General features: G+C 38.4%; 3 protein-coding genes across 10 annotated transcripts; 2 read left to right on the forward strand and 1 right to left on the reverse strand.

Moving 5' to 3' along the window:
* Positions 1-230: 230 nt before the first annotated feature.
* Positions 231-1,997, reverse strand: LOC147547791 (NAD(P)H-quinone oxidoreductase subunit L, chloroplastic-like). Of its 8 annotated transcripts, XR_015237721.1 has the most exons (7): positions 1,782-1,997; positions 1,505-1,600; positions 1,301-1,408; positions 1,113-1,207; positions 917-981; positions 761-807; positions 467-659 (listed from the first exon to the last, which is right to left on the reverse strand). XR_015237721.1 is itself a non-coding variant. In XM_086669587.1 (6 exons), the coding sequence occupies exons 1-6, from the start codon at positions 1,917-1,919 to the stop codon at positions 634-636; spliced, it is 510 nt and encodes a 169-aa protein (XP_086525713.1). In that variant the 5' UTR covers positions 1,920-1,997; the 3' UTR covers positions 231-633. The 8 variants fall into 8 exon arrangements, 7 of the variants coding, with proteins under 7 accessions (XP_086525713.1, XP_086525714.1, XP_086525712.1 ...); XM_086669587.1 differs by lacking the exon at positions 917-981 and having other exon boundaries at positions 231-659; XM_086669588.1 differs by lacking the exon at positions 917-981 and having other exon boundaries at positions 231-659; positions 755-807.
* Positions 1,998-2,919: 922 nt separating this feature from the next.
* LOC147547792 (uncharacterized) lies at positions 2,920-10,232 on the forward strand. Its single transcript, XM_086667368.1, has 3 exons — positions 2,920-3,200; positions 3,316-9,172; positions 9,687-10,232. The coding sequence occupies exon 2, from the start codon at positions 3,353-3,355 to the stop codon at positions 6,404-6,406; it is 3,054 nt and encodes a 1,017-aa protein (XP_086523494.1). The 5' UTR covers positions 2,920-3,200; positions 3,316-3,352; the 3' UTR covers positions 6,407-9,172; positions 9,687-10,232.
* Positions 6,828-9,356, forward strand: LOC147547793 (pentatricopeptide repeat-containing protein At3g12770-like). The gene has a single exon (XM_086667425.1). It carries the CDS (start codon positions 6,828-6,830, stop codon positions 8,730-8,732), a length of 1,905 nt encoding a protein of 634 aa, XP_086523551.1. The 3' UTR covers positions 8,733-9,356.
* Positions 10,233-10,786: the final 554 nt, after the last annotated feature.

Raw genomic sequence — 10,786 nt, forward strand, 5'->3', positions numbered from 1 at the left:
TGAACTAGCATACTAATACTATACATTCACGTGTGACTTGTATGTTGTTACCTTGGGATTTTGTAAATTTTCTTCTGTAATCTGATTTGCGCAAATATTAGTTCTAAATTCAAGAGATTGATGATAAAAATGTCTCGATACGTAAATCTAATCCATTAGATGGACGGGATGGAGCTCTTTTTTCACATTTAACACTTTACAGAAAAATTTATTGAGAAATGAATGAAATGTTTGTTGTACTGGTACTCTGGTAGTGTTTGTATTCATAGAATCATCATAAAGGAATTGGTACAATACTTAGAGTCTACTAAATGCATTGGTGCGACAATCTAAACCTCGAATTTCAAATTGAGATCTTCTAAAATGAGGTTTAAGGGAGAGAAGCATTTCTTTTGTAGTATCTCACAATGACTTATCGATGTGGTTGCAATCCACAAGTATGACCGTCAATAGAAAATATGAAGAGTTGTAGGGACTTTTATATATTTATACAAATTGAAGTTTAGACAAGTTCTGCAGTAGTATTTCTGCATTTCAGTTCAGTTCAGTTGGAAGTTGAATCAGTTAAGGAAGAATCTTGTTGTGTAGACCAAGGATATTTCATTGTTGGATCTCTTGGAAGTTGTCTGAAGTTTACAAATGGTGCCCATAGTAGAATTCTGTAAAATTAAACAACCCTCAAAAGTTTAAACAAAATTCAGTAACAAAAAACAAATTTGATATCTTTGTAGATGTTTTAAACTCCTAATTATACATTCACCAGTGTTTCTTTCTCTTAAAGTCTTACTCCGAAGCGTACTTTGTATCCTATTGACCACATAAAGAAAGTCAATAATTTTTCGAATATCTTAATGTGAGTTAAAATCAAACATTCAAATTGTATCATCAATGCAATGAGTTAGACTTCGGGTCATACTCTCAAAGTGATCATTCTATCCATATCCTTGGTCATTGTTCCCGTTTGTCTTTTCCTTTTGGTTTCTATATTGGGTTCTCAAAAAGAATTCACAAATCAAGATTTTGACCAATAGAGGAGGTAGATTGTTTTATATTTGACCTAAGATTTCTTCCTATTTCATTACAAAAATTTAGGAGAAGGAAGATCAACTTACCCAGGGAAGAACATGAACATAAACATAAACTGAAAATACATCTCCAGGAATTTCCTTTTATACCATCTTGTCCTAAGCCAGTTCAATATTATTGGCTGCAAAATTTAACTTCAAAATTATATCTTTCAAATTTAGAAAAAAACATACTCAACTAATTATAGTCAAATATAAAGATCGAACATCCTTACCGGCATGACAAGGAAATACCATACTGCAATAATTCCTAGTTGTATCAATTTCCATGAGAGTTCTTCTTCATTATTTACACCTGTTATTGCAAGTGCTGGTTGCTCAACCTGTACTTACATATTATCATCATCATTTTACCACTACCACTACCTTCATTTTATTAATGAAAGAAAATATTCAGAATGAATGAATTATGTACTTACTATAGTTAAAAGAGCTCCAATTTGAACTGCTAAAGTATTTGAATCCACAGGCCATGAAGATTTGGTATTGGACTTTGAATCGGCTCGGATAATTAACTAACTGTTCATAGTAGAAGATGGGTTAGTAAGTTTTGTATGATCGTCTATGTTAGATATTGTTTTTTCCTTCACGAGAAGTACGTTAGCTCAGATGCGAACTAAACAATTTTAAGATGAGTTATTTTTTTATTTAATGAATGATAATGTAATTAGCAAGAGAAGGAACAATTAAACTAACCTTATTATGCTTGTCATTTGGTTGTTGTTTTTGTTGTGTAAATTTGGAAGTAATAAAAATGTGATGATGAAGTCTTGATTTGTAAGGGATGGAGGAAGGGAAGGCCCTGGTAGATGTGAAACTCAGTGCACAGTTCATATTTTCTTCCAACTATCTCTATGTAAGGATCTCTTTGGACTATGTATTGTGTTGCCTTATCTTCATGTTTGTTTGGATGGACAGAAAGGAAAGTTCTAAAGGCTCCCTATAGGATTGCTTTTGGGGCCCTAATTACACATGAAGGCCCCATAATTTTTTGTTGGAGTGGCTATAGAACCACCTACTACATTAGTGGTGATGGGTATCACACTATGGCTAAATTTTAAGCAATTTTAAGCTCAAATTTCTTTGAAGTCATCCTCTAGATACCGCCACCTAATAGTGATCCATGTATAAATCTCATCCTTCAACACAAACACACCGCATATGTAAACACAATTCATGTCTCATATAGCTATTTGTGCAAGTATACACGATTAAGAAACAACGGTCTCTTGTGTGATCGTGTATTAATCGAATACAACTATAGGATACCCTATTCTTACGAATTTATACGAGTGATCCACAAACGACAAATATCTCTCTTTTACACGTCCCTTAAAAGGTTGATACAAATAAAGGAATTTTTGTTCCATGTTTCCGAGCTCTATAGCCTTGTTTGATTCCAGTCTTTCTTGGTGGGTGGGCGTAGAGAGAAAGTTAAGCACTCACACCAAACCCATGCATAGGATTAAACCACGATAAGAAGGTCTAGTATAATTTTCTTTTTTGCCCTTAAATGGCGCGATTATTTGGGAGTCTTTCCGAATTCATGCACTTTTTCTTTGTTGCATTTATAGTCGACCCTTCTAGTTACTCTAAGGCCTCCTCTATCTTAGCCTCCCATGGATTAGACTTGAACAACACGGATTAGGTCCAGTCTGAGTACCCTCAAACTATCCTTATCTGTGGCCTCTGGGCTCTGGCTACTCAATCCTAGGGAAAATGCCAACAGAGGGATGGCCTAAGAGCAAAAGGACTGGTCGCCTTTAGAGGCATCCCTTTTTCTTTTCCAACGCACCGTACTTCAACCAATAAGCAGTTCCCAGCCGTCGATTTCACTCCAAACCTTGTCTTATTTTTCCTCGATTAGACAGACTTCAAACCCCCCCTTCTAAATCCTCCCCAAACCACCATAATCTTCTCCCAACAGTTCTCTGGTTCTCCCCATCCCACTCACTCTTCCTACTAATGTTGTTGTATTTGTTTGTATAATTTTCTTATTCTCTCTCTCTCTCACTTCAATGGCTACTGAAGAAGTTAACAAGTCTCCTCAGACTTCAATACCTACTGACTGATGAAGTCGATGGGTCTCCTCTGACACTACCACCATTCCCAGAGGTAATTAACTAAGCAACTTCATTTCTTGATCATGTAATTTAAATCATACCCAACTAAAATTTCTAACTCATTTATTACTAATTTCTTGTTATATTTTGTTTTGGGTGATTTTCAGTTGATAGTTGCAGCAATTTCTGGTATGGGTGAAAAATATGGATCAACCAAAGTTTCAATCTCTAAACACATGGAAACCCAGTATGGAGTTCTACCAGCCAGCTGGTCATATAGTACTTCTCAATTATCACTTATCAAAGATGATAGATACTGGAGAAATATTAATGGTCAAGAAAAACAATTACATGCTCCCAAATACAGATCCTTTACCAAAACGAAACCGAGGTCGTCCCCGGAAACCTAAAAATCCACCACCGGGAGATGATCCGGAGACTGATCCACAGGAACCCAGAGATATTCCAACTAAAGATCCATCTTTGGTAGCTGAAAAAAGGAAGGTTTTTGAATCTAATGGAAAACTCAGTGGACGACCCAAGAAGAAAAAGGTTAGGGTTAATAATGAAGTTGAAACTTCTATTGAGGGGAAGGTTGTAGTTGATGTTCAAGGTCATGTTAATCCTTCGGTGGCAACTGTTGGAGAAGGTATTGAAGGTGATATTAAGCCATTGGTGCCACCGAAGGTTGGAGTTGACGTTGAAGGTAATGCTGAGCCTTTGGTAGTGGTAGGCAGAGGTGATAATGAAGGTGCTGTTGAACCTTTGGCTGCGCCAAAGGTTCAAACTGGTCTAACACCAAAACCTCGGGGTAGACCACCGAAGGTTGTGGGCGGTCCATCAAAACCTCGTGCACGACCAAAGAAGGTTAGGGTTAATAGTGAAGGTGAAGTTAAAGCTTCGGAAACAGTGAAGGTTATTGTTGACAATGAAGGTGATGTTAAGCCTTTGGTGCCACCGAAGGTTGGAGTTGACATTGAAGGTAATGCTGAACCCTTGGTGGTAATAGATAGAGTTGATAATGAATGTGATGTTGAACCTTTGGTATCACCAAATGGTGTAACTAGTCTAGTACCAAAGCCTCGTGGTAGACCAACAAAGGTTGTGGGTGGTCCACCAAAACCCCGTAAACGGACGAAGAAGGTTAGGGTTAATAGTGACGGTGAAGTTAGCGCTACTGCAGCGGTGGAAGTTGGAGTTGTCAATGAAGATGATGTTAAGCCGGCGGTGCCACCGAAGGTTGGAGTTGACACTGAAGGTAATGCTGAACCTTTGGTGGTAATAAATAGAGTTGATAATGAATGTGTCCTTGAACCGTTGTTGTCACCAAATGGCGTGACTGGTCTACTACCAAAACCTCGTGGTAGACCACCAAAGGTTGTGGGTGATCCACCAAAACCCCGTAGACGGCCCAAGAAGGGTAGGGTTAATAGTGAAGTTAACGCTACGGCAGCAGTGGAAGTTGGAGTTGGCAATGAAGGTTATCTTAAGCCGTTGGTGCCACCGAAGGTTGGAGTTGACACTGAAGGTAATGCTGAACCTTTAATGGTACTAGATAGAGTTGATAATGAATGTGTTGTTGAACTGTTGCTGTCACCAAATGGTGTGACTGGTCTACTACCAAAACCTCGTGGTAGACCACCAAAGGTTGTGGGCGGTCCACCAAAACCCCATAGACGGCCCAAGAAGGTTAGGGTTAATAGTGAAGGTGAAGTTAACGCTACGGCAGCGGTGGAAGTTGGAGTTGGCAATGAAGGTGATCTTAAGCCGTTGGTGCCACTGAAGGTTGGAGTTGAAACTGAAGGTAATGCTGAACCTTTGGTGGTAATAGATAGAGTTGATAATGAATGTGTTGTTGAAACGTTGCTGTCACCAAATGGTGTGACTGGTCTAGTACCAAAACCTCATGGTAGACCACCAAAGGTTATGAGTGGTCCACCAAAACCCCGTAGACGGCCAAAGAAGGTTATGGTTACTAATGAAAGTGAATGTGAAGCTTTGGCAGCGGTGGAAGTTGGAGTTGACAATGGTTTTGATGTTAAACCTTTGGTGCCACCAAAGGTTGGAGTTGATAGTGAAAGTAGTTTTGAGTCTTTGGTAGTGAAAACTAGAGTTGATAATGAATGTGATGTTGAGCCTTCGGTGCCAGCGAATGTTGTAACTGGTCCAGGATCAAAACCTCGTGGCAGACCACGGATAATTGTGAAGGGTCCAGTAAAACCCTGTGCACCGCCAAAGAAGGTTAGGGTTCTTAATGAAGGTGAAGTTGAAACTTTGACGGCGACAACGGTTGGAATTGATAATGGAGGTAATGTTAACTCTTTGGAGCAACCAAAGTTTGGAGTTGGTAGTGAAGGTGATGTTGGGACTTGTCTGCAACTGCCCCAAGTGGTTGGAGTTAATGGTGAAGGTGACTTTGAGCTACTGGTAGTGCTGAAAGATAGAACTGGTAATGACGGTGATCTTAAACCTTATGTGGCACCGAAGGTTGTGACCGGTGCACCAAAACCTCGTGGTAGACCACCAAAGCCAAAGGTTGTGACTGGTCCACGAAAACCCCGTGCACGGCCCAAGAAGGTTAGGGTTCTTAATGAGGGTGAAGTTGAAAATTCAACAGCGACAAAGGTTGGAATTGATAACGGAGCTAATGTTAAATGTTTGGTGCAACCGAAGGTTGGAGTTGGTAGTGAAGGTGGTATGGAGAGCTGTATGCCACTGCCACCAGTGGTCGGAGTTAGTCGTGAAGGTGACAGTGAGCTATTGGTAGTGCTGAAAGATAGAATTAATAATGAAGGTGATCTTAAACCTTCAAAGCCACCGATGGTTGTGATGGGTGCACCAAAACCTCGTGGTAGACCACCAAAGCTAAAGGTTGTGACTGGTCCACGAAAACCCCGTTCACGGCCCAAGAAGGTTAGGGTTCTTAATGAAGGTGAAGTTGAAACTTCAACGGAAACAAAGGTTGGAACTGATAATGGAGAAAATGTTAAATCTTTGGTGCAACCGAAGGTTGGAGTTGGTAGTGATGGCCATGTTGAGACTTGTGTGCCATTGCCACCATCTGATGGAGTTAACAGTGGAGGTGACATCGAGCTATTGGTAGTGCTGGAAGATAGAATTGATTACGAAGGTGGTCTTAAACCTTCAGTGCAACCAATGGTTCTGACCGATGCACCAAATCCGAAGGTTGTGACTGGTCCACGAAAACCCCGTGGTAGACCACCAAAAAAGGACCAAGCTCCAATTGGTGCTGTTTGAGAGACTGATCTTCAAAATGTTATTTCTAAAATGTTGGTCTGTGCTCAAAAGTTTAGTTCAAACCATAGGTTATAAAGTGAATCTTGGTGTATTTGTAAATTATGCACATTAGGTAGCAACTTGATCTTGAACTCCCTTTCAACAAAAAAAAAAAACTTGATCTTGAACTCAATCGACGTTAATTTTAATCAAATGAAGTAAAATTCATAAGAATGTTATAATATATTTTTAAAGTTGAAAAATAAAAAATAATCGAAGTTAATTTCGAATCAAATCCCTAAGCTGGCTTTTTGGACTGATTTTTGGAAAAAAATTGACATGAACTTATTTCACATTGGGGGTGTTTGTTTGGACTAATTTTTTTCTTTTTAAAGTATGAAAGTTTTCTCATTTGGCGCCAAACAAGGTTTGAAGATTTGTCATGCTCTCACTTCCTTTCATTTTCTTTTCTCGTCTCCATACTTCCACAACTATACCACTACTACTCGATTCTTCATTCAGTCAACTAGAAGGATTCCTTCAATCTTCCATTGATCGAAAATGTCTAAAACTCACTCAACAATCTCATACTCAACTTCTTACTCTTGGGTACTCTCAAAACTCTTTTCTTTCTACCAAACTCATATCTGCCTACTCCATCTCTGGCTTTCCAACTCAAGCTAACCTTGTATTCAACTCAATTACCCACAAAAATATCTTTCTTTGGAACAATTTGATTAGTGGGTATGTGAGAAATCGACTCTATCAAGATGCATTCAACCTGTTCGACCAAATGTGTGTCAATTCAGATGGTGGGGAGAGAATACTTCCTGATAATTTTACTTTTTCTACACTTTTGAAGTTATCTGGTGAGCTTGGAGATTCTAAAACTGGTGAAATGATTCATTGTCGAATTATACGAAGTGGGTTTGTTTCAGATATAGTTCTTTCAAATTCTTTAATGTGTATGTATTTTAAATGTGAGAGTTATTGTAATCTTCAGATGATGTTTGATGAAATGCCTCATAGAAATTCTGCTTCTTGGAATGTGTTAATATCTGGGTATGCAGTTTTGGGTGACTTTACCTTTACTAAAGAGATATGGAAACTTGTGAAGCAGATGCAACTTGAAGGAGTTAAATTGGATGTATATACTGTCTCTACTCTTCTTCCTTTGTGTGGTGACACCACTGAAACTACTAGTAAGTGGGACTACGGAAAGGAGATTCATTGTTTTGCTCTGAAAAATGAGATGTGTTTGGGTTCAGATGTTCATATTGGGTGTTGTCTGATCGATATGTACGCGAAGAATAAAAAATTAACCTCGGGTCGACGGGTTTTTGATGGAATGAATTGTAGAAACATAGTTGCTTGGACTGCTATGATCACGGGTTACATTCAAAATGGTTTTTTTGAAGAAGGTCTGACGCTTTTTCGTGCAATGAAGTTAAGAGCTGGAATAGATCCCAATAGAGTTTCTCTTTTGAGTATCCTTCCTGCTTGTAGCTCACTTGCTAGTTTAAGAGGAGGGAAACAAATTCATGGGTTTGCAATTCGAAACGAATTTAATCATGAAATTTCTATTAATAATGCACTAATTGATATGTATTCGAAATGTGGGAAAATGGATTATGCTAGATGTATTTTTGATGAAACAGGACATAATAGAGATGCTATATCATGGAGTTGTATGATTGCAGCATATGGCTTGCATGGAAATGGTAATGAGGCTATTTCTTTGTATAATAAGATGCTCGAGCATGGGATCAAGCCAGATAAAATTACACTAGTAGGTGTACTTTCTGCTTGTTGTAGATCTGGAATGGTGATAGAAGGGTTAAAGATTTACAATTCAGCCGTTACAGATTACGAAATTGCACTGACAGTGGAGATTTGTGCATGTATGGTTGATATGTTGGGTCGAGCAGGACTACTTGATAAAGCATTGAACTTTATCAACTCCATGCCTATGAAACCCAGCGCTAGTGTTTGGGGTGCTCTTTTTGGTGCTTGTGTAATTCATGAGAACTTAGAAATGCAGGGTTTGGCTTCAAGGAACCTTATTCAACTTGAACCGGAGAATCCATCAAACTATGTCTCACTCTCAAATTTACATGCTTCTTTAGGGAGGTGGGATAGTGCTGCAGATTTAAGAAGAGGAATGAAAGAGAAAGGGTTGAAGAAGCTGCCCGGGTGTAGTTGGATTACTATCAGTGATTGCATTCATTCTTTCTACATATCAGACAAATCACACCCTTGTCATGATAGGATTTATGAGATGTTAGATGACCTAATAGCTATGATGAAAGATTCTCATTATTTTCCTGATATGGAAAATCTTACATAATTTAGGAGTTGGTTTTATTGGTCCGGTCAGCCAAAAGTTCGTAGGCGTCCTTCTTGACAATGATTTCCTTACCAAATTTTCAGAATGCTCGCTTTTAACTGATCGGCTCGGGAACCCTTACTTTTGAGGGAAAGGATTATGTCATTGAAGAGATGAAGCATAACTGCATAAGAGCTTTGATGGTGTGGATTTGCACTTTTCTTTGTTGGAGGGTAAAAAAATCACGCATTCAGGTGGACTGCTGCGAGTTCTGGTTCAACGGGTATAAAGCTCTAGAAATTGGAAGAATTAAATTGCCCAGTCGTTATTCCAGAAGTTAGTCCAGATGCTATTGTCTACTTCGATCAGGAAAACAAGCAATTAAGCTTTAATTGCTAATCGGAATTGTTCTATGATTGTCTGGTTGGTGGCAGCATTCAGTCCTCCATCGGCAAGCCAAGGTGTAAACCAGATCATATTAATCTTAATCTTCGTTTTATGGTTTCTTGCTTTTGTTATAAATAATACGCCAAGCTTTTGAATATGCGAGAGTCTGAACTTGATATGTTCCTTTCATGTCCATAAAAATCTTGCATGGTTCTTACTTTTTTAATGCTAAACTTAATATATGCAACTTATCAGTAATCTATTTTATCTTGTTGCTTAGTGATCCAAGTAAATTTTGATAGTAATTATCATGTTGTGGATGAACTATTCAGTATTCAGGACTTTGTTTGTATAAAGATCATGCGGGGAAGGGCACCATATGATTGATGGTAGCTCTCTGATTCTTTTTGCTCTGCTGAGAAATCTCCCGTTACATTAGATTCTCTTCTTATATATAAGTAAATTTCATCAAATCGCAAAACCATGTTTCATCAAAATATAAGAATTAAAGTCGTTGGACAGGAAATACTCTTGGCAAGTTTTACAAAAATTGGAAACTTACTAAGTTCTATGTTCTTTTTCTTGCAGCCAGTGGGTGATACATATCATTGATTATTAGCACGTATCAAGCAGCTTGTGGTGCTGCTGCAGTCGAAGAACCTGAACTACAGACTCATTCTCTCAAGTGGGGTATAGTAAGGAAACGTCTCTAGTGAAGGAGATAAGAAAATCTGGGTACAGGATAAAAATGATTATTATACCTTTTTCTATATGATCAAGAATCAACCAAATAATTTATTCTAGCTTTGATGTTTCTCTTCGTACCGAAAAAAAAAAAGTTCCTAACTTCAGAATCACAAGATATGAAGTTGGCAGCCACTGCGTATGAGTTTCCTGGTGTTCTTGCACATGTTGAAGACCCAGTTTGAGACGCTACTTGACGAGGTATAATATTTGCAAAAATGTTTTTTTTTTTGAATTGTTCAGCGTGTGCCTCGAACTCTTGACCTCTAAGGTGGAAGATTATACCTCTTACCACTCCAACCAAGGGTTGTTGGCTATTTGCAAAAATGTTGATATGGTTTACTACTTTCTTGTAAATGATTTCTGAGTATAAATTATTGTTAAAATTCATTTGGTTAGTGATACAGTAGACAATGTTACTCTAGAACTACGCAAATAATCCCTCTTTACAGCTCTTACAACAACACTAGTTCAATTTAGATTTTTAACATTCCGATACTCATAGATCAGAGAGAACAGGAGATAACATACTATCAAGGAAAACGTTTACATTAGAAGGAAATTAGGTGATTATATCTGGATACTACCTATGAGACTCTCACTAACTGCCAAGCTAATAAATGAGATTGTTTTTGGTGATAACTGATAACCCCTGTTTTTTTTTCTTTTTATTTATCATTTTTAATACTTGAACTGGGAAGAACTCAGCCCTCAACTCTCTCTTAAATTCTTCCCATGTGTCAATCGTGCAACGTCCCCTAGCAATGTCAATCGTCTTCACTTGCCACCATACTAGAGCATCATCGATTAGGTACATTGTTGCAGTTTCCACCATCGCTTCTTCTTCAAGTTTAATGGCCTTGAAGTATCTCTCCATACGCCAAAGGAAATTCTCTACTTCCGATGCAGCTCGGGCGCCAGTGAAGCATTTTGGCTCAGGTACC

The sequence above is a fragment of the Eschscholzia californica genome, unplaced genomic scaffold (genome assembly GCF_041429995.1).
Source record: "Eschscholzia californica isolate CP2 unplaced genomic scaffold, dmEscCali1.0.p SCAF_3, whole genome shotgun sequence".
Taxonomy (NCBI): Eukaryota; Viridiplantae; Streptophyta; class Magnoliopsida; order Ranunculales; family Papaveraceae; genus Eschscholzia; species Eschscholzia californica.

Coding starts and splice junctions, on each gene's coding strand:
- LOC147547791 (XM_086669585.1), bottom strand. CDS start 1,919: ATGAACTGTGCACTGAGTTTCACATCTACCAGGGCCTTCCCTTCCTCC. Junction 1,601..1,781: donor CAAATGACAAGCATAATAAG/GTTAGTTTAATT, acceptor ATGAACAGTTAG/TTAATTATCCGAGCCGATTC. Junction 1,409..1,504: donor TTGGAGCTCTTTTAACTATA/GTAAGTACATAA, acceptor ATGTAAGTACAG/GTTGAGCAACCAGCACTTGC.
- LOC147547792 (XM_086667368.1), top strand. CDS start 3,353: ATGGATCAACCAAAGTTTCAATCTCTAAACACATGGAAACCCAGTATG.
- LOC147547793 (XM_086667425.1), top strand. CDS start 6,828: ATGCTCTCACTTCCTTTCATTTTCTTTTCTCGTCTCCATACTTCCACA.